Source organism: Molothrus aeneus, chromosome 6 (genome assembly GCF_037042795.1).
Source record: "Molothrus aeneus isolate 106 chromosome 6, BPBGC_Maene_1.0, whole genome shotgun sequence".
Taxonomy (NCBI): domain Eukaryota; kingdom Metazoa; phylum Chordata; class Aves; order Passeriformes; family Icteridae; genus Molothrus; species Molothrus aeneus.
Window position 1 is genome coordinate 51,553,992 of NC_089651.1, and position 23,807 is coordinate 51,577,798.

Sequence of the window (23,807 nt, forward strand, 5' to 3'; positions counted from 1 at the left end):
ACACAAATGCCACAAATGCATCTGGGACATGGCAGAGGTTAGAGGGAAAGGAAAGAGAGGATGTTCTGCTCAAACCCAGCAAATTTGTAGGCTGGGTCAGCCCATCTGGTCCCAGCACACCTAAGGATAGGACAACCTTACAGAAAGACTGAAAAATAGTTCCTTAGGGCTTCAGCTGCATCTGATGAGCTTTCTTCTAATGGACAGCACTAGTCATTGAGTACAATCTTGTAAAACCAGGTGACAGAGCCTAAAACTTTATAGCTGTGTATATTCATGGCTGATGAGGTCACTTCCAGGGATGAAAGAAAGAACATCTCCACTGAGAGTTTCTGATACAGTAATTCACAAAGTGTCAGGCAGGTGGCACTGCCCTGTAATTGATATTTTCCCTTTCCCTTTGCAATATGTATAAGGGTAGTCCAAATTAATCAAACTTATTTCATCCCATCATGTGAGGTCTCATTTGGTTTATGCTTTCTTTGTGACACTGCTGATAGCCTCAGATTCCAGCTACCAGAGTTTTCAGGGACCCTGAGGAGCTGTAAAACCAATTAATTGCTTTGTGTTTCTTGTCACTGATGCAGATTCTCCATCCTCAGATTCTTGCAACAATGAAATAAAACTGTGATTGTACTTCTCTTCAGTCAAAATATATTAGAGTAGTAGGCAATCAGGATCTTGGGAGTACAAGAGCTCCTAGCCAGGACATAGCTTCAAGTATTTCTTGCTGTTTCTGCATTTTCAGACTTTGCAAAGTTCCTTGCACATTGCTGACCACAAGGATGAAGAGCTCTGTTTCTATGTTCAGTGTGCAAGAGGAAGTTCTTGCCAAGTTTAATTCTCAATCTCAATCTGCCTTTTCCATTATTTCAGTCCATGAACATGCTTCTTATTCCTGTCTAAGAATGAAGGATAATTGTGTGCCATTTTCTTGGAACAAATGAAGTATTTTATTAGTTTCTGGACAAGGATCCTTAAAGACTTTTTTCTTGATTCAGTTGTTGCTGTCAATTTCTTGGATGATGCCCCTGATTCCTATAATCAGTTCCAAAGGAAATCTCACAGGATTTTCATGAAACTATCTGTTTCCCAATAATCACAGTTAGGAGATCACTAGACCAGTGCTTCTCAATCTTACTCACCACTCAAGTATATTTAGGTGAAGAAATAAGTGCAGTCTTTATACCTTGAATGATCTCCATACCCAGACATCTATTACATGAGATTCTTTCCAATTTCTAATGGAAAGACCCAAAAATGTAAAAAAAATTAAGGTTATCCTGAGTAGAAATCACTAAGATCTGAAACATAGAACACAGTTACTGTAATTTTCAAGAAGTATTATGGAGACAATGGAGGTTTGGATCAGAGTGCTTTTGGCAGTAAACAAGCCAAGTAAAAATGATTTTCAGCTTGGTTTACTCAGGTGGAAGGAGGGGAGAGAAGAGAATTAGCCTGGATTTACAGAATGCTGGGTTTCTGTTCTGAAATTATTTTTGGATTAGTACCTGGGCAGATTCTGTTCCAACAGAGAGACTCTACTCTAAAAGAAAAGGATTATGGCCTCTTAGAAATAAAATTAGCAAGTTTTACTTAGATAACAGTTGAAGAAAGCAGAAGACATGGGAAAATTAAAAATTTTCATATTTTCAGTAATCTGAGGCATCCCTAAGACACAGGAGAGTAAGTAGAGTTGTTCTAAAAATTAGGTAGTTTTTGCTTAACAGTGTATCAATTTTAAAAAGCCTGAAAAGTGAGAAAAATACATAAATTGAAGTTTGCAATGGCTATTACAACATTGTACATAGCATTGTGAGAAGCAGATTTTCCTAGTGATCTTTTGTAAGATGTCGATTTTGAACAATACAGCAGGTATTCAGTAGTTATCTCAGAAAATAGATGTGTCATATGTCAGAACCCCTATTTACAATGCAAATTAGAGAAGATAATTTGACATTGATGAGTGTATGAATAAAACTTATGAATTCTACAGATTCTTTACTCTTAGGGTCTGAGGAAAGAATACAAGGAGAAATTTCTAGGATAGAAGGCAGAAGGATTAAAGCCTTCCTTTACCAGTTGGTCATGGTAATAGTGGAGTATCACAGAAATGACAGAATCCTTGGAACCCTTTTAACTACCCAGGTCTTGGTCCAAAAATGCAAAAAAGGTCTAACCTGGCAGGGCTTCTACATCAGCAAGCAGCGAACTTACCAATTCAGGGAAGAATAAGCAACCTTGGACCTATCACAACCTGAGTGTGAACAAATAACTAAGAATAAAAGCAAAGTGAACAGACAAAGCACTGCTGCTATTTACCCTACAGAAGCACAGGCTCACAGAAGGGCAGGGTGAAGGATTAAGCAGTCATCGTTAGCACTCCACATTCTCTAGGGTGCCATTGACAATACCCCAGCAAAGCTTGGTCTGGTGAGCTACAGCAAAAGCTGTGAGGCACAGTAATCTTTTCAAAACAGTAAATGTTTCAGTAAAAAGGAAAGCAAGACAAGCAGAAAAGGCAGGGATGCAATCTGTGCCTATGGAGTCAGACAGGCATAGCTCATCTCACATAGCAAAGCTTCTGGAGGACCTAGAAGAAGCAGTGTCTGCCTCTCACACCTCACTCCCTGAGTGGTCTCTTTTAACCCAGCCCTCATTTTCTACTCTTCCTTTTTCTGTCCTTCACTTCCTCCACTCTTGGTTAAAACTAAAAGGCAGCATTGCTAGCAGCAAACTTTTTAAACCTACATGACATCACTGTCTTGAAATGCTGCTACATGGACAATCTGAAGCTAATGAGCATTTTCCAGTGTGCATTTTCAAGCAGGTAATCTTGAATTAGCCCATTGTAGTTTTCTCACCATGGTATAAGGATCTCTAGTTGCTTCCCATAAAGGCAGGCAAATTAGTAAATGAGGTCTCAGGGAAGAAAGCACTGCATCAGCAGACAAAAAAACAGGCCCCTCAGGAATCCTAAAAACAAGGCAGAATTTCTTTAAAAGAAAACAATGAACTAGAAGGGACACAAAGAATAAGAAATAGCCAATCTATTTCCTTAAGGGACAGCACAAAGGAGGAATGAAGAGATACGAAAGAGAAATGTACAGTCACAGAATAAAATGCCGAATTTAAAGTGCCTTGTGGTAAAACTAATGCTTTTTCTTGATTTGTTCTGTGACTGCTAAAGGTACACTTAGGGGCGTTTTGGTGGGGTCTTTTTTGAATTCTCAAGCCTCAGAACCAGAACAGTATTATACTTTCCCTGCCTTCACTGAGTCTTTCCTGAAAGTATTGGAGCTCTGATGGGAATGACTGAGAATTCCTTAGACTTCTGAAGACAAGCCCCAAATTAGGTCTTCGCGGACAGCCCGACTAAGTTTCAAGGAGACCAGAGGCGTGCTTAACACTCCCCCTCGCCCCAGACCTCCCTTCTCCCGCGCCCCTACAGGATTTCTCCCCTCGCCCGCTGCAGGGGCTGAGCTGCTGGAGCAGCTGGAGCTGCTGGAGGCGCTGGAGCAGCTGAGGTGCTGAAGCTGCTGGAGGTGCTGGAGCGGCTGGAGCAGCTGGAGGTGCTGGAGGTGCTGTTGCTGCTGGAGGTGCTGTTGCAGCTGGAGGTGCTGTTGCTGCTGGAGGTGCGCGGCTCCGCTTCGGCGGCGTTGGCCGGGGTCTGCCCGGCGCGGTGCGCAGCTCCCCGCCCGCGGGTGGAGGCGGGCAGCCCTCCCCGCCCTCCGTCCCTCCCTGCTCCCGCCCCGTCCGCCCGAGCCCGGCGGCGCTGCGGGCGGGGGCTGCCGCCTGCCCGGCCCCGCGTCCGCCGAGCGCCGCGGGGAGCGGAGCGGCCCCGGCCCGGCCATGGGGCTGCGCGCCGCCGGCATCCTCGGCTGCTGCTGCTGCCTGCTGCCCCTCGTGCTCCCCGCAGCCCCAGGTAAGGACGCCGGCACCCTCTGCCCGCCGGGCTCGGGAACGGAGGCGACTTGGGAAAGTTTTGGGAGTTTGCCGGGGCCGCGGGGCAGCGGCGATGGCGGGAGCTCTCCCGGAGCCCTCCCGGAGTCCCTGGGCGGCGAAGGCGTCGCCAGCCCTCGCTCCAGCCAGAGATGCTCGTGTGGTCGGGAAGATTTTCCTTGGCAGCGGACGGAGCGCGTTTCTCTGGCGCTGGCGCAGGGTGTGAGTGGCTAGCGGGGATCTTTTAGAGGGATGCTTGGTGCAAATGCTTAAGCAAGCAAACAAACAGAACAAAAACTGCGACCGAGGTCTCTTCTCCTTAACTTGCGTTATTTATTCATGATTTAATGAAAATGGTTACTTTCATCAGAGGTAGGATTGAAATGAATTCAGCACTTTTATTGTAAGTAGTTTTAAATGGATTTTTTTTTTTCTGACTAAAAGTACTTCTGTGTTTCAAGTAGTTGTGAAACAATGCATTTGGAGTGGCATGTTGTGAAACAACATCCGTGAATCTGCTCTGGCATTACCCCTTTAAAATGGTGTGTAGGAATATTACATACACTTTTGGTGTGCTAAAGTAACTTTGTATTTTTTTGCCATTAATTCTCTATGTCATTTCACTTACTCTATAGGAACATTCTTTAACACATTCCAGATTAGGTTAATTTATAATTTTACGATGCAAAAATGTGTCTGAAGAAAAAAGAAAAGGAACATTTTACAGATTGGGATTTTTCAAACCATTGTAATGTGTATAGGATATGATACATGTGTATAGGGGTTTTTTGTGCTGATTTTTCTGGTTTGATGTTATAAATCTCTTCTTCCAGGTGTGACCTGCAAAGCTGGCTGCCATCCAGAGAATGGATTCTGTGAATTTCCCAGTGAATGCAGGTAAAAAGATCTGTCAGATTGGGGTATTGGCACAGGAGTGGTCAGCTTCAATAATTCGTAGTCCTGGTAAGAGAGATAGAAACTGAAATGGTTTGGTCTCTGAAAATATGGAACTGTAATGAAACAGAACTCTATTAGGATACAGTAACTGGAAAGCATGGATATTTAGATACCTGTTTCGTTTACTTCTTACAGTATGAAGTATTTACATTGATTAGTTGGGATTTTTTTCTTGCTGAATGAAATTATTTTCTTCACATAAACAGCTTCTAGTATTCCAGAAGCACCGATGGTATGCTTTTGTTCAAATGGTAAAATTCGGTATGCAAAAGTTTATTTGTTGTGCATTTGTGAACCAAAAAGGGAGGCATCCTTGTAATTATAGTTATTAAAAATAAACTCTGTTTCTGTCTTGTCTTTTATCTCTTTCAGGTGTCAACCTGGCTGGCAGGGTGCACTCTGTAATCAGTGTGTTCCTTTCCCTGGGTGCTTGCACGGCAGCTGTGCCAAGCCCTGGCAGTGCATCTGTGAGGAGGGCTGGGTTGGCAGCCTCTGTGACATAGGTTTGCACATCCTTTTCTCTCCTTGAATAAGTGAGGGAAAGCAGCCCCATCTGGTGTTGGAGACACGCAAAGTCCTTCTGGAGAACTAATTTTAAAATACTGAATGTTAGCTCCAGATAATGAGGATAATGAGGAGATTCTGGGCAGCAGCACATAAACCTCGAACTTCCATAATAGTGTAGGCAGAAGCAATGCAGTATCTTTTGTAATTGGGCATATATGTGAGCCAAGTGTAAATTCATTATATTTAAAACAGTAATTATCAGGGACAAGGCCAACAAAAAACTGCTCCCTTCTTGTCATTCTAATCAAGCCCTTCTAATCAAAATACAAGTTATCTTGTATATATTAAATAAGTTTAAATATTTATGTAGCACATTTTATATATATATATTTATATAGTTATATTACTATAACTGAGAAAAAGTTCTTCCTGAACAGGCTGCCATTTCCCCCTCAGTTCTCCAGCTTAGCATGAGCAAGCTGAAGAATTGGCCTTTGTTGAGATGGTTTATTTTGGCTGACACAGGCAAACGTTCAGAGAGATCTGACAGGATGGAAACCTCATGAGCATCCAGGAGCATGCACTGCTCAGCCCACACAGCTGCAGCTGGGAGAGGACAAGTGTCCAGGGCCTCATTTCCTCTTCATGCCTTTAGGCTTTTGTTGTTATATGGGTCATAATTTATAGAGCATGCATGAGACCTCCAGTACACAGCCAAAGTGGTGATTGATGACAGATTGAACAGCATAAGATTTTCAAGATGACTAAAAGAATCAGAAGGTTTTAGGTAGGTCACATCCTTGCAATGACATGGAATTTGGTGCAAGGTTCTCAGGTATTCATTTACTCATTTACTCACCAGGTTTTGCAGCCTGAACTCACTGACTGCACGCATGAGCAGAGAGAGACTTCCTAAAGTCACTCCTGGTATGTTTGCAGGAGCTGTGGTAGCAGTGGTGATATCTCTGGTGCAGATGTGACTCTAAACTCTCAGATGTTGTTCTGGATGCATCTCACAAATGCATTTGTACCTGAGACAGACACCTAGATTCTCTTTACAGTTAATGAGGAGGAATGAGTCCTTCTCTGATCTACAATCAGAGATTTCTAAAGCTGCCCAGAACAATCCCCCCTCTGCCACCTTAGGAGGCTCAGTTCTGTTCCTTATCAGTGAATAAAAAGTTCCACATTTTTAGAGGTAGCATCTTCACAGATACTTCTAAAAGCTTTAATTACATAGCTGAATTTCTTAGTACTAATATATCTTTGCAATTCTGAGCCTTGCAATGTTTCCTTCTTGCAATTGCTACTTAGAATGCAAAAGAATGCATTGAAAATTGAACCCACATCTTTATGAAAAAACATTATTTTAACACATACTCATTAAAGTAGTCCTATAATACCAAAAAACTATCCCTTGCTTATGTGCAGGAACTATTTTTTCTCTCAACACTCAGAGTGATCTCAGAGTCTTCTTTGCAGATCCCCATGAAGACCTGCTGAGAATTTTCAGCCAAAAGGATAACTATTTTTTCATCTGCAGCAATGTTATGTTGACAGTCTTTCATCTCAGTGGTTTTATCTACTCTAAATGCATTATTTGCCATAAGAGATCAAGAGAAGGGTGTTCCTCCTCATCTTCTTCCTACTGGAAAGTTAATAGAAATTGTTATCCCAACCCAATAAAGCACTGAAACCTCAAATGGGTTATTGCTCAGCCCCTGATCTCATCATCCTCTGCCAAAAGTTGGTGTCAGTTTCCTGCCTGTATAAAGTCATTACAGGTAGCTATAGTTAATTTACAGGTATCATTAAATGAAACTTGATCAGGTTAGGAAACAGTAAGGAAAAACATAGAGTGGAAAACTGTGGAAGGATCTGAGATCCCTTGGCCACTACAAAAAACTGAAATACTTCTAAAACAGAGATATAGTCTTAGAACTTTATTTGCTTGCTAAGCATGGGAGGAAAAAAGATGATTTGGACTGGTGATGATACTTCTTCTGTTTTGTAGAAGAGTTAGAATATGTATATGATCTCCTTGGCTTTGATCATGGAACTTCCTTTCTGGAGTAGTTGTAGATCACCAATTGGTTTGCTAATGACTCTGATTGTGTAGCTCTTTTTAATACAGGCAGCCTGGTTCTCAGTTTAATCCAAGAATGACCTTCCTAGTAATTTAGAGGCATGCAGGTTATGGGTTGGGCTTGATCCACTGTAAACACATAGAGCAGAATAAGTGGTAGCATTTGTGGCTATTATTGCAGTCACATGGACAGACAAGTCACTTGAAGGAAAACATCTGTGAGTTGGTCATGGTGTTAACACTGCTGGTTAACCAGTTTGCAATGGAGCTTGTCCAACTGGCTCCATGATGCCATGGCATCCTCTCATCTTGTGGAAACACAGCCTTGAAATCCGGTGCATGCACCCCTGGAGCCAGGCTGCACAGCACAGAGTTTCCCTCTGCAGCTGATATACACTGCACAGTACAGGAACCTCATCAAACACTGCCCATAACAAAAGGAAAATCAATTGAGTCAATTTGTTTCCAGGAGAAAAATGAGAGCCCAGTCAGAGTGTTTGATCCAGCTTGCTAAATCAGATCTGTCAGCCTGTCACCCCCGGCTGTGCCTACACCGTCGTGTTAGCGGGTCCATGACCTCCTACTGGAATCCTGGCCTCAATTGGCCTAAAAAGCCAACACACAATGTGAGCTGGGAGTAAATTGTACTACTTGTCACCAGAGTGCTTCGCCAAGGCCACATGTTGGCAAACTCATCAGAGAGCACAGGTGGGGTCTCTAATGCCTGCATGAGACAGGGGCTAAAAATTGTCCTGTGACAAACTACACCTGAGCATATCTTCCTCATAAAAACACTCAGTGATTGCTTCATGCACTGCAGCATGACAACTTTGTTTGATGGAACTATTAATTATGGGTAATATGATTGAGGCCACTCATAATATATGTATTAGTGTAACATCCTGTTTTTGCATTTTCATCTGTTACCACTTGGTGGTTGTCCTTTTGAGAGGTAAAATAAAATAGAGAAAATGGGCTAATTGAGGATATTTATGTATTATATTTTAAAAGAAACTGGTGCAACACCCTTTTAAGATGTATTTTAAAGTTAAATACCTGACATAAATTATTGACAGTAATGTGTATATATATATATATATATATATATATATACACATACCTATCCATATATGTATTTCAGAGAGTTTCCATGCTCCTGCATCAAAGTTCATGTTTTCTTCTCCATCAAAGTACATGCTTTATTGCTGCCTTTAGAGTCTTTGAAAATAGCTGGCAAACAATACTGCTTCAAAAAGATTATTTTGGTCCTTGTGAAAATTGCAGTTTATACTCAAAGTGCATGCTGAGTTGTCTTGCAATGAGAACAGGCTAATGCATTAGGAAATAGAACCTTTTATCCAGGGAAGATTGTATTTGAAAGCTAAGGCTGTTGTTTTCTGTGGTTAAAATTTTGCAATACCTCATGATAGCATCTAAATTTCATGTTATGCTATGGAAAGTAAAATATAAATGCCCTTAAATCCCTTTTCATCTCCTTAGAAAGTGTGCATATGTGTGTGTGAGGCATCAAATACCTTCCAGTCAGCACCTCTCTGCAGCTGCTGCAGTAGCTTGCTAAAATATCCACTTGTTTGTTTATTTAGTTTTAATTATTCTAAAAATTCAGTAATCATTTGAGTGGGAAGTGGCCCAGCAGGGCAGTTGCAAAGAAAATATGTGACTTTGGGTCCAGACATCATACAGCTCTGTGTTCTGGTACAGTTATATAAGGGTTGAATGTAGCCCAGCCAGAAAATGAAATTTTAACAGATTTTTTTGTAAATTGATGATTTCTGTTTGTATGAAACATTTGTTCATAAGCACATAATGATATGGGCAGGGAGGATTCCCAATTCCTGATTGTTTTATCAGAATTCTGCTCATGGAGAAGCCAAGATTGTGAAAGAATGGCTAGACTATCTAGAAGTTCTTTGTCCCACACTAATTTTATTTCTAATACTACTTATTTATAGAATGGAGCAATTCAAACACATTTTGCAAGCAGGAGCTAGAAAGAGCTAGAAATAAGCTGAAATTGCTTGCAATAGTTGAACAATCTGAATTCCATTTTAACAAAGGGGGGGAATCGATCACAATTTATAAAATGCAGGGTGAAGTATTGCTAAAGCTATATTTTATTTGAAGTATTGTATACCATTTACTAACTCTTTCTCATTAGATTAATCAAGGCCTGTTGGGTATTTTTAAACAGATATTCACCCATGTTCAGCAAAGCCCTGCACCAATAATTCAACGTGTATAGAGACTGGTGATGGAGGATATATTTGTCTGTGTGCCCAGGGATTTACAGGAAAAAACTGCCATCTCAAGAAAGGACCCTGCATTATTAATGGGTAAATATTGATTTCTGACACGCATTTAAAATCTACACTTCTATTATTCAGAATTCTTTGCTACGTGGAAGTATATCTGTGTTAAAATACACAATGCTTCTGATAGTTGCTGATATTATCAAACTTCACAAATCTGATCTATTAATATTTTAAAGATTTAAGAGATTATCAGTGTGGCTTTCTGTGCACAATCTGAGTACTAAAAGTGCTAATTTGCACATTTTATTGTGGTGAATTTATGCCTGCTCATGATTTTTGTAAAAAACTTGAAGTGACTCCCATCCTGTGCTCTCATCTCTAGTGAGGGATAATTTATACACAGCCCAATAAGAACAGCAGTTAGCACAGAAGCTGTCTGGGTGAAAACACCTAGCCCACCAGTTTGCATTTTTTCTTAACCAACATATGATAATGTGCCCACAGTTAACTGAAGGAGACAATCTCACTTCCATCAGAGCAGGGAGACCACTGCTCTCTATTCTTTAAAAGAAATGGGACATTAAGAACAGTAGGTTGTAGTAGTGACAGTAGGTTGAGGGAGGTGATCCCCCCCCTCTGCTCAGTCTTGCTGAGGCACATCTGGAGTGCTCAGTCCAGTTCTGGGCTACCAAATTGTCTTGGTTTGGAAAGCCAGGCATCTACTAAGGAAGGCAGGAGCCTCCCCTGAAATGGAAAAATGTAAATCCCATGCCTCAGAATTGTTATAAATTTGAAATTAAGGGGGACTCTCAGGCAAACATATGGGAGCAGGAATAACAGTTCTTTATGAGGGAAGAAAATAAAAAAATAAAATAAACAATGCAGTAAAAAAAAAACTAAAACAACACTGACAGAGTCAGAACACACCCTGACACCCTCTTCATCAGGGTGTTGGTAGCAGTCCCATTGGAATTGTGGCTGCAGCCCTCCTGGAGTGTCAGGTGTGGTTCTGTTGGAGCAGGGATCCTGTAGAAAGGTGTAGTCTTCTTCTGAAGATCCAGTGGAAGAGGCAGCTGTTTATCTGAGAAATCCAGTGGAGAAAGCCATGCTGGTTTTCCAGAACTCAAGATTATATCTGGGTAGAATTCTTGGCTCCTCCTTCTGGATGGAGCATCTCACAATGGGATGCTTTAGATCTTATCAGTCAGGCAGTGACATTCAATAGCCTGTTATCAGAAGATGTCTCCCCAGAGAGAGGAGTGGTTGTGGAAGAGATAAGGAAAACTGCCCACTTAACAGAACACTTAACATGCAGATGGCAAATAGAATACAGTTTGCTTGGCAATCTAGGACACCAATATAAAAAGGACACAGCCATACTGGAGTGAGTCCAGTGAAGGGCCATGGATATGATTAAAGAAAGGGAACATCTCTCCTATAAAGAGATACTGAGAGCTGGGTCATTTAGCCTGGAGAAGAGCAGGCTCTCAGGAACTTGTCCATTGTGTATGAGTACCTGATGGGGGGAAGCAAAGATGACAGAGCCAGACTTCTCATTGAGGTGCCCAATTAAAGCTCAAGAGGCAATGGACACAGGCTAAAGAAATTCCAGCAAAGTCACTAGTAGAACTGCTTAAAAAAAAAGGAAGACCTTTCAGTGCTAGAGAAAATGTGAATTTGGGTTTCTGTTCAAATCTAGAAGCATTTGCTGTCTTCTAGCTCATCAAAGTTCTGATCCCATAAACATACAGAATGCCTTTTTGGTGGATACAAACTTGGTAAAGCTATCACTCTAAAATCAGTTTTCTTTTAGGAGATTGCCTTCTGATCTCTAGCTCTATATGGATACCCTCTGGTTCTCTTTTTGCTCAGTGATAGATAATTATGAGTATTCAGATTTACCTTATGACTGAATCTTCCTGAAGACTTGTCGACTCTTGTTTAAGGAACATTAACATCTCTCACTCTCTCTGGCAAGAATTGCCATTCTTTCACAACTTCATGTCAGTAGAATTTTTTTGTCATCACCTTTATTTGGAGGATACTCTCACAGTTTTTTCTGGGTTTACTCTAAGATAGCTACTCTGATTTGCCTATTTTTCTTCATTGACAGCAGGGAAATTTAAGTTCCTTGAAAGAGCCATGATTCAAATCCAAGCTACTTGCCTAGTATGGGAGATGTGAATAAGTTTTTCTGATTTTCACCTGTAGACCAAATATTTCAGTAATTCCGTGTGGACATATATGCTAGTTATCCCAAAAAACAAGTGAGTTCCAAAAATACAGCATCAACAAAATAATAAAGATTAGTTCCATGTACTTCCTTAAACACCTTATGGTTTTAAATTGCAGAAACTCCTTTTTTTGTGTTGGCACTCTGTTTTTGGACTGAATGCTGATGAACTAGCCTGGAAATTGTGAAAAATTTTTCTGAAGAAAGCAACATACTTGAAGCAGTGATTCTTTTTCTCTAGGAAGCTGTCTTTTTCAGGAAAATGAGCAGCAGGCTCTGCAAATGTACATTTAGTTCAAAAAGACAACTGTTGTCAGCATAAGCACTCCATGTCTGCTAATATTTCACAGTCCACCAAAGGGTGCATCCCACATTGTAGAAAGAGACCTCATCAGATGGTGCCATTTCATTCACATCCCACTTCCTCTCAATTCCTCTCTACCTCAGTGGTAATGTTAAAAATGTTGATATTACCAAGCATTACTGCTGGCTTCTTTGTTCATATTCACAGATGGAACCAGGATAATTCACAAATCAAAGTGTTTATTGTAGTCTGTTTACATGTATCTGCAGCAGTGATCTCTGTGTGATGTTTGGAGGCTTCTTCTTTGAAGCAGAGCAGTGAGTGGTACTTTCTGCTAGAAAAAGAAACCAGGCTATCTGGGAAGCAAAGAAGAATGGTATGGAATGCTTCCTACAACTAACCCTTGATGTACAGCACCTTGCTGTGTTAAATGCCAAAAATGCAGAGTAGAAGAATTTATTCAAGGAAATTAATATTAAGGCTTTATTTATTGAAACATATTTGAAATAGGCAAATGCGACTCTGTTATTAAAAAATAAAGAAAATTTTCATAATTCTGCATTTTTCCCCTTAACTGTTTTTTATTTCAATATTTTACATTTCTGAAAATTTCAGAAAAAGGAAAAAATTCAGAACTTATGTTCTCCAACAATTTCTTCCCATTTCCCTAGAAAGTACTGAGATTCAACCCAGGCATGAAACTTCAAACTACTACACATTTTCATTGGACAAACCAGGTTGTCCAATTTTCCATGGGACCTGTAAAGCTAAGGGAGGGTGCTAGGTTCTCCAAGACAGCCATAACCACTGAAGGACTGTATAACTCCAATTTCCATATTTTGCTTAAAAAGACATAGTGCCTGGTTAATATGTTGGAATTACTTACCTCAAGTTATCACTAACCATGTCTTATGTCAAAGCCCAGTTTTGCTTTCCTAATACTGCTCCCAGACTTCCAATATGTTCTTTTAGTGCATTTTTACCAAGAACAGTACTAGAGAACAGAGTAGTTAATGTGGAAGCTGCAGAAAACAGACAGGTGATTCCTCTGCCAGAATGTTCAGTCTCTCCTGATGGGTGGCTGCTGAGTGTTTCAGTCCCCAGTGAAGCCAGAGGTGCTTGGAGCAATCTCTACCAAAGGTAGTCCCAGAGCAATGGTGACAAGCCCAGCCTTGTTCTGACCAGTGATCAGGGACCATTTGCAGTCAGGAGCTTACACCTCTTTCACAGTCATCTCAGCCAGACATCAACAGATCTTCTGAATCTCTGTGTCCCACCATGGAATTCCACAACAGCCTGTTGCTACTGTCTGCTGCATATGTGAAATGTCTCTATCTGAAGCTGTGATCTTCATTACCCCTGGGACTTTACCCTGTAAGTGGAAGGCCTTAAATAACAGCTTGGACTTTTCAACTATCAGACAGTACTCTGCTGTATGTCTTCAGGGATGCATAAGTATCCAGAAAAGTTTTGTTGTCAAAGAGGCTTGTCCTAAACTTTTCCAAGTATTTTTCATATTTTACAAAGTGAGTTTTAAAGGCTTTGCTGATGTGTGATGAACTGCCATGAGAGTTTGAGGGTTTGAGGTTTATTTGTAAACCTGGGACTCAGGGACCCTTGTCAGCTAGCAGGGACAGGTAAAGGAGCAAGAGCACTTTGCATAGATCCCCTGAACTGAAACATTTGTGCCAGTCAGTGGTGGCCTCATCTCTTGGCATTACTCAGTAAGGCACAGTTGCATTGTAAAGATATAAAAGATCTCTCGGTTAATTTATGGCGCCTAAAACATATTATCAGGCTCCTAGTTGGGAAGTACTAAAAGAGTTTGTAGAAATACTTGGTTTCCTATTGTCCTACTCTCATTATGCTGTCTTTTCCCAGGCTGAAATTCTCTCACTGATATTTTTTGTTACAATTGTATCTATCAAAATCTTTGGCGAAACAGCAATTTATAGGAAAGTATCTGTTTGCTTCTAAATTGTTTGTGTCATGGAACACAGACAGGCAGAATAAAAACAATCAGCTTTACACCTAGCTGCTATGGCACTGTTTTGCTCTGCCAATACAATATTTTAGGAATAATCAGGTAGAAAGGAAGCAGCCATGGCTGCTCGTATCTTTGTTCTCTCTTGTCTGAATAGTTGCTCAGCTAATTAGATCCAAGCATATGAAAATAGTGAGAAGCTTAATTTGAATAAATGTTTGAAATAATTTTAAATCCCTTCACAGCTCATTGGGTTGAATTTATATACTGGTGTACTAATCCTGCCCAAAGGGTCAGCAGAAGATATTATGATCTGTATTGACAATGCTGTTGAACAAACTCATTTTTTATTCAGCTTCACTGACTTCAGTGGATTTGCATTTGGAATTGGCTCTTCTAAAGAAAAACAGCTCTTTTTATTATATAAAGTGTTTCCTAATAGTTTCTTCCTTTGGACTTCAATTTTGTGTCTGTGTTTGTCATGTATCCTAGTTCTCCCTGCCAGAATGGAGGAACATGCATTGATGACAATGGTTTTGCACCCCATGCTTCCTGTCTATGCCCTTCTGGTTTTGCTGGCAACTTCTGTGAAATAGATAGAGACGACTGCGAATCCAGCCCGTGTGAGAATGGAGGAACATGCACAGATGTTGGTGTGGGTTTCAGCTGTTCTTGTCCCCATGGCTATACAGGAAAGCTCTGCAGCAGCCGTGTCACTTTCTGTGCAAGTGGCCCATGTGAGAATGGAGGCACTTGCAGTGAGCATCCCCAGGGAGGGTTCGAGTGCATCTGTAAACCAGAATTTGTTGGCGTGACCTGCAAACATCCCAGCAAAAACACAAGCCTCTCTGGAACGAATATGGAGACAAAGCATATGCAGAATTACAAGCCACTCTCAAAAGCTCACCATAGATCAGTGCATCAACAACAAGAAATCCTGAAAATAACAGTGAAAGAAACAATTCAGAATGCAGATCCCTTACTGAGTAGAAGCCAGGTGATATGTTTTGTTGTGCTGGGCTTGCTTACGTGTCTTGTTGTCTTGGGTACAACTGGGATTGTTTTCTTTTCAAAATGTGAAATGTGGCTTGCTAATGCCAAATATAGTCATCTCCTGCGCAAGAAAAAGAACTTTTTTCTGAAATCTAACAATGGGGAAAACCTGTCAGTTAATATTATCTTCCCAGAGAAGATCAAATTGACTAATTACACTAAGAACTACACTGCCATCTAGGCCCTTGAAAGCCAAGCAGCATCTTGCAACTTTTCATAGCAATATGTAAAATTTATTGCCTGTGTTTGGCCTCAGTATTTGTGTGTATATTTGCTGTAATTTGTTCTGAGTGACCATGAAGAAATGTAATGTATCTGTCTTGCTAAGGATTTTTTTCATTCCCCAAAATAAAAGGTTAAAAAAAAAAGGATTAGAAAGCAAGCAATGTTATTTTAATTTCTCTTCAAGGCAGCTACTTTTTGTAAAATAAAAAATAACTTATCACTGCAACTGTATTGCAGCTTTCTTGTCTTGTGCATAGTTCATTTGGCAAGTACAGTACTTGCAAATTACTCAGTAATGCTTTTTTTTTTTCTTTTTAATAAACAGCAGTTAAGGGCTATACTGGTTTATTTATTTATTTCTAAACCTTACTCTACAGCAAGGTCTGCAACAAGTGTCCATGCTGAACTCGTTTGATATCTGATAAAGTCTTTAGAAATTGCAACCAGCAGGAGCAAATTCACACTGATATCTCACCTATTCAGTCAGTGTTGCTATTTTTACATGCTTATAAGAGAGATTCTGTAGAATCTTAGAGGTCTTTGGGATATTAACTTCAGGTTAAAGGTCTCTCACTTGAAAACCTGCATCTATAAATTGTTCTATTTATCTATTTTAAAATGTTAAAAAGGTGTTCAATGTCTTTCTTTTTAGAGACCTAGTAGAGATTAAAGGATCAGATTCTGATTTTTCTATAAATACTCCTTAAAGACCTCTGCTGAGTGAAGTATCCTTCATGACTGTGTCATGTGGAGAAAGGAAAAGATGTCACGTGTCACCTGAAATAGGACAGCTGCTTTTAATTCTTCACTTCTGCTTTTTCTGCCACATTTCAAGGACAGGACAAGGTTTTCAAGAATCAAAAGCAGCAGTGGAAAACAGGCAGGGGGTCATGAAAGCCATAAAATTGTAAGGGGCCTGAGGGCAATAAGAACTCTTAACCTCCCTGAGGAGCCTCCCCTGGGGCTTTCACCCACCTCCTGCCCACGGGACCATTTTGGGTCAGCCCAGTACTGCTGGTTCTGGTCTGAGCTGTGCTGTAACCGTGCTGGACTCCACCTCTGCCTGCACTTGGTCCTTGGACTACCTACAGTAGGTAGTCATCTGCTGAAAGGACCCTTTGGACCTGTGCTCCAGCCTTGTCTGCTTTTGCTGCTGCCAGGAGCCCACGGGAGGCCCCTGGAGCTGGTTCATCACCTGCTGTGTCTGGAACTGCCAATGGGCCCGGTTACCAGCACCAGCTCCAGCCGTGTGTTCAGCTCCTGTGAGCCTCTGGGGCTGGTGAGGCCATGGCTCTGTCTGTCCCACCCTGGGCATGACCCTCCTGGCCCTCCCAGCTTTTTTCCTAAATGGCCAGCCTGACACTGACTGCTCCCTGTAAGAAAAACAATCAAAAGGAAAAAAAAAAAACCCACGAAAACAACGAAACCAATCACTGCCAACAGCAGTGCCTAAAGGTGGCTTTAACTGCAGTTTTGTAACAATTTATTTCCCCAGCCACCCGAGATAGGAATGATTAGCAGCTTCTTCTCAGCTCTCATAACTATGCTATTCCCAAATCCATTAACAGCTGCTCAATTTAAAAAAAGCCTTAAAGCACATACATGGCATTATAGTAGGATTTTTTTTGTTCATTCCTCTCCGAATTGCTACAGGTATATAGCAAGTTTGCTGTATTGCTGATAATATTTGCACATATCATAGTATTGTGATGTAGTGCTAAGAGGAAAAATGGTACTCAGATACTACTGTGGAAAGTGTTGAATTCCAGATAACTGGGTGAAAACTTTAAATGAAAAAGATGCTCCTTCTCAAAGCTCTTGTTGGAAAGACAAACATTTATCAAACCTAGCAACTTTTCAGTCAGCTGTAGGGAAATTTGAAGAAGACTTAGAAACCAGATGAATGTCAAACCAGGCAAGCAGAGTTGAATTTCAAGCCATGAAACATGAGTCTTAGGAGTTGACACACTTCTTTTAAAACAATATGTTTTAAATATGTAATTCAGTATTGTGCATTTTAGCATTATTAGAAATATATTAGGGTTAATTTTGAGATAACCAGAAACATGCATAACTCGATTGGGTATCTTGCAGCTTTGATTTAAAACCAGTTACAACTTTAGGTATCTGCTAGGAATCAGTGGTTGAATTCTTGAGCTGCCTGTACACCTTCCCCACACCTTTGAGCAGAGGCTTCCTTAACCCTTACAGCTTGGTCTGCTCCAGAACAGAACAAGGCTTTATGTAACAAAGCTTTGTATTTTAAAAATACAAAGCTTAGGAAGTTATAATTCATATTTATAAACTGTCACCATTTTTATTTGTCTATGGTGACCCAGTGGGCAGTTCCTCCATCACAGTGCATTTCTTCATATGTAGACAGAAGAGCATTTTTGAGAAAAGATCATTTGCACAGCATGGAAGAAGAATTGATTTCAACTCCTAGTATCCTTCCTATCGTTGGTGGTCTATTGTCCTGCTACCTTCTCCAAAGGGAAAATGTGTTACCTTAAGCATGAAAGTCTGGAGAAAATAGTATCTGTCTTTAGCTTCTTCATTCCAGGAAATAATTAAACATGTATGTTTGTTTCTTATATTTGTGCTGCTAGTGTAGTGAATAGCTCCAAAGCTTTATCACCACACAAGTGACAGACAACTGGGATGATAAAAAAGATTATGGATCAATAGCCTGCAACTGGTCTCCAAAGCAAGAAGTTTCAAATAAGCATTGTGCATAAACACTGACATAAGAGCAAAAAGATAGAACATTGATACCAGTTCAATTATATGTTAACTCCATGTATTTTTTATCAGTGGACAGAGAACAACATATCTGTGATACCCATTGCCATAGGTACCAACCTATGTTGGCAAGTTTCGCATTTTGATTTCTGAATGTTCTTCTTTAATCAAGCAACTATGCCTCTGAGATTCAAACTCACCTCCCTGCCTTTTTGCCTGTGTAAACAAAAAAATAAATAAGGGCAACTAGGCTGAGGGATGGGTTAGGACAGTGGGACACTTTGTTAAGGGCATTAGCTCCTTCTTGTCCCCAATGCATGGGGGGAAATTTATTTTTTTTTTTAATTTTAACCACCTTCCTTTGAGCCATCTTAGCCTCTGTGTTAACCACAAAAAAAAAAAAAAAAAAAAAAAAGACCACAAACAAACAAACAAACAAACAAAACCCAAACCCGATATTCCACAAATATCTGGTTTTTTGAGATAGGTCGTGGATGCTTTTTGCTTTTCCAGTTTGGTTTGATTGTTTTGAGCTTGTTTGGGAGAGTTTTGGTTTTGGGTTTTTTTGAGGGGAGGATGTTGGCTTGGTTTTTTACCAGGGAGGGGAAAAAACACCATGGTGGGGGAGAGGTCTGTCTGATGCAAAAGTAGAACATATGAAGGAGCAATCACTGAATTCTGGAGAAGAATATCTGAACGGTGAATACATACATGGTTTTTCCTTTTACCACCATTCTTGATGTTGGCCCATAAACCAACAATGCATGCATTGCTTTGGATCAATGAGGATTACATCTGTAAGTGCTAAACCATCTGCTGGCGATACATCCACAGCAGCCCAGCTTAGCTTGCTCTTCTAGGTTGATAGCATGAGGTTCTGTTTTCAAAGAAGTATTTAGATTCAAGTGGACCACAGTACTCCTATTTAAAACAGACCTTCAGCTTTTGAGAGTGAAGCAGTGTTAAGGATCTGGCTGCAGGAATATGTACATCCCTGAAAATAACAGGGCAGTTTGCACTGGCCCAGTACAATACTTTTCACAGCTATGTCATTCCCTCTCCAAGTTCTCAAATTTGCCTTGGCAAATTTATTTACTATCACAGCCTGAAGGGCAAAACAATTTGCTATAGATATGGAATGCTTTTTGTTTTTATAAATACAGAACCTTCCTGGCAGAACTACACGTGTATGCATCCAGAGAACATGAAATCATTGCACATGTACTATACATACATTGTGAATTTTCCAAAACACATCTCCTTTACTATGCATTTCTTGTGAATGAGGCATGGACAAATCCTGTGTTCCTGGAAGTCACACAGCCTAGGAAAATATCCAGTTATGCCTGGCTTAGGTGGAAGAAATGTCTTGAGAGAAGACTTTTGTAGTTTCTCAACCCATGTTAGAGCCAGCACTTGAGGTCCACACAGACAGGGCAGCTTTGTTGCATCTCTGTGGCCATTAAATGAGAGAAACCCAGAAAAATTTACTGGGATTTTGTCCTTTTTAACATCAAGTAATATTTTGAAGTCTCTCTAAGTTTTCTTGAAGGAGATGAAGGTACATTTTAAAATTATTATGGTGAAGGTTGTTTTAAAACTTTGCAAGAGGAGGAATAAGACTTCATGTAAAGGGGAATATTTCAGTTTCAAATATAAACTGAACTGTTGATCTGAGACTTGAAGAACCATTGAATTAATTAATTTTTGGTTATTAGCTCTAAGACTCAAAATGATCATTTTTCTTGCATTTCAGTCCCCTGTAGGTCCTTGAGATGGGGTGTGCTGAAGTTCCTATCTGAGGGTCTCAGAGAAGTCCATGGGTACACAGTGAAGAATGTGACCATTGTCCCTAGCAATCAAGACAAATTCTGCAGGCAAAGAGCAGCCTCCTTATATTTTCATGGTCTCTCAAAGTCAAGTCTGAGCCACTTCAAAGAGGCTAAAATATGAAAGTGATATAATGTAGAAGAGGGAATTAGCCAGGCTCAGTGAGAAATTTTTATTAGACCAAAAATGGTTTTATAACATGAAGTTTGGAGCAAAAATATTGTTTTATGCTCTGTCTCTCCATCTGCTTTCCTCTTTCAAAACGTCCTTACTATTCGTTCCAGTCTTCTACTGTGTCTGCCCGCTTGATGGCAGCATTTGAACACAGAACCGTTTGAATATCCTCAAACCGCTCCCTTCGCATTTCACATTGGAAAGTTCGTAACCCACTCCGGATGATTGGTTATGGGAAAATGGCAAAAACAGAGAACCAGAACATGCCAGTAGTCCTTCACCTCTAGGTGACCACTGCTTCTGACATGGTGAGCTACAGCAAAGCCACATCTGCATCAGCAAAGAAAGACAGCAGTGTTTCCCCAGAGAGAATTAGTGTTCTCTTTTGGAATTAAACTGAAAGTAGAATTTGGCCATCCTTCCAACTTGTCCATGGCTTTTGGTAGCCCAAACGCAGACACTGTGTACTTTTAAAGGGTTCAAGGGCAGTGTTGGCAAGTGCTGGAGAGGGCTTTGAGCAATCTATTTGTGTCCCTGACCACAGTACAGGAGGTAGAACTAGATGATCTTTAACGTCCTCCTCAATCCAAACCATTCTAGGATTCTGTGATTTATAAAGAACACTACATTAATGAGAGTAGCTTAAATTAAAAGTCACTGAGAGGAAATTAGGAATAATGAAAGAATAACCAAAAAAATATTTTATTTAAATTCAGCTAAATGAAAAGATTTTGATATACTGGTATGCTCCTAGGCTCTCTCATTTTGCTTGAATATTTTTTTTAACCCAGAAAAGGTATGCACAGCAACTTTGTCAATAATCTAATATCCATTTTTATGCTTCTCACACTGTATGGTGAGATTTTTATTTGCCTGTCTCTGCCTTTTTGGCTTTCTAAGGTGCTCAAATTGGAAAAAGGAAAATATTAAAAAGATTTTTCATTTTTAAAAATCTTTTTGTACCAAATTGAAGGACAGAACTTCACTCAGATTTCCAGAGCAGATGCAGGCACATCACAACTTGCTGGGAGCTGTGCATCTACAATATTTCCAGCAAGAAATAGTTAATATTTCAAAAGGCTAAATAAACCTGGAGTTATTCCATTCTACTTTCCAGTGTTTAAATTACTGGAAGAATTACATGAGTCCTGCATTTTATCATGGGCAAATGTAAGCTTTGAAGGGATTAAGGCCTCTACTCTCACCTGTGCCTGTTTTTCTTCCTTAATGGGACTTGGAGGACTAAGGAGATCCGACTGATCTGGTGGCTGGGAGCCTGGATTGCTGGGAGATATGAAAGGCACCCTGTTTTCAGGGAGTGTTGGAGTAGTCCCTGTAGTTTTGAGCCCAAGAAAGTTTTTGATGCCTCCTTGCTGAGAGAGAACAAAGATTGCCTGGAAGCCAGAGATGAAAGCGAAAGGATCACGTGTGGGCTTACTGTTGGGAAAGAGCCATAAAGGGACCAAGTCTGATGTGGAGCCCTGTCTGAGGCAGTTTTTCTTTAGACAACTGCAGGGCTGTTATATTCTAAGAGATTAGCTCAGCAGGGGAGATCTCAGTTTGTGCTTTATAGAGCACGTGTGAGGTTGAGGGAGCTAAGAGGGAGAAGCTGCAGCTTTATCAGGTTTGCTCTGCACAGATGCCCGCAGGCCCAGTCCTGTTCTCCCCTTCAGAAAGATGGAATTGTCCAATAGTTTCAATGAAACTGCTGCTGTTACCTTGGGGTGTCGTCTTCCTTTTGAATATCAGTCCTTTTGATATTTTGCTCATTACTGCACAGATTCTGCATTGATCTTGGCTGGAGATTTTCATTTTTCTATCCTACGGTTATGATCTTCATTAAAAAAAAATAGTACTGATGAATGAAAAAGGGTGCAAAAACTTCAGGCTGTCCCCCAGCCTCAAGACTTTTCCTCTCCCGAGAAAAGGTTAGAGATTGTTAGCCCTGTTGGCCAAGTTACAAAATTGTGATGTGCAAATGGCTTTCCAGTAGCTCCCTCCAGTTCCTAAGTAGGTAGATCCAGGGTAATCATATCCATTGACATCATTTCCAGAAGTATGGATTTGGGGAAAAGGGAGCTTCTTTAACATTATGCACAGTAGTGTCTCAAATCCATCTGTCTTTGAGAGCAATTACAGTGGCGTGGATAAAAGCAAACAAAACAGAATGGTGGTAGAGCATTTAGAGTGGAAGATCATGCCCAAATTGATGCAGCCATAATCCACTAACAACTTTAGCAAAGGGCTTCATGTTCTACTTAGCAGAGGCACACAAAAAAGGAGAAGAAAATGGAGAAATAGCCCAGTTTAAAGAGACAATGGAATGGTAAGTCCAAGCATTTGCTTTGAGGATGTGAAGTAAAACAGTGGGATGGTCTCCACAGAATCCCAAGACAGAAGAGGAATGAAGGCCACCCAGTTAACCTGGAAACAATGAAAGTCCTCAAAGTCCTTGTCATTCTAGCAGGCACAACTAGCTTCAGGCAGGGGAGGAAATCTAAGTAGGTGGCATAGCTAGAAGAAGCAGGGAATTTAGGCTTTGTTCTTTTCTTTTGTTCCCCCTGAGATGTGCTGTTTAGATTTGCCATACTCTACCCAATTGCTTACAGGCGGCAGGGCATGTGTGACCACTACAAGATGGTGAAGAATAGGACATCCTGGTATGGAGGAGTGTCCACCGTCCCTTGCACAGTTTAAAGAGAGGCAAGAAGTGAGGAGGCTGAAATGGGATTGATGATATTCAGCAAATGGGTTTGATGACATTCAGCCTGCCTGAGGTCCTTGCACATGAAAAGGGCAAGTTGGAAGAAAATACATTTGCAGTTTAATTCAATGTATATTCAGCAAAGACTATCCTAAATAGCTGAAGAGCTTTCTGTTTGTATCCCAATGGTGCCTGTAGTTGGGCAAAAATAGTGTCATTCCTTTGGGCAGGACCATGATGTAAGTCTTCCAAAAAAGCAATTGTAGCTGAAAAGGACTCCTTGCTGTTCTTTCTTCTCTTTGGTCTTTGGAAGAACTTGATGTAGAGGAGACAAAATGTTATTGAAGCCTGTGGTACAAATGCTGGAGCATTAAACTATCAGCTTAAATAGGTCTTCAGATGAATTCACATAATAAACACTTACATATGTTCTGTCTCTTGTGGGCAATGCTGAGTTTGCAAATGAGTGAGTTTCCACTGAAAAGTTCCAGCTAAGGCTGCCCACAAGCTTCTGCCCAATCAATACTCATGTTTTTTCTACAGAAATACATTTGTCATAAAGTTCCAGTGAACACAACTGATTGTATATTAAAAAAAAAAAAAAGGAACACTTTGAACATGGACAGTGTTTGCTTGAATGTTTGCAAGGTGCTTTAGCAGACTATGGCTGTGGCAGTGAGCGATGCTGTGACTAGATGGTGCACTTGCCATATTATACATAGAAACTATGATTAGAGTGGAGATAGCTGCTTCTTGCACAGGTATTTGTGAAAGCTCTGGTAGTGATTACTGT

The 23,807-nt window shown here is 40.5% G+C and overlaps 1 protein-coding gene across 1 annotated transcript; it reads left to right on the top strand.

Annotated features, from left to right (window-relative positions):
• The first annotated feature begins 3,799 nt into the window (after positions 1-3,799).
• DLK1 (delta like non-canonical Notch ligand 1) lies at positions 3,800-15,790 on the top strand. The gene is made up of 5 exons (XM_066552494.1): positions 3,800-3,925; positions 4,776-4,839; positions 5,272-5,402; positions 9,705-9,846; positions 14,779-15,790. Exons 1-5 carry the CDS (start codon positions 3,853-3,855, stop codon positions 15,518-15,520), a joined length of 1,152 nt encoding a protein of 383 aa, XP_066408591.1. The 5' UTR covers positions 3,800-3,852; the 3' UTR covers positions 15,521-15,790.
• The last annotated feature ends 8,017 nt before the right edge of the window (positions 15,791-23,807 follow it).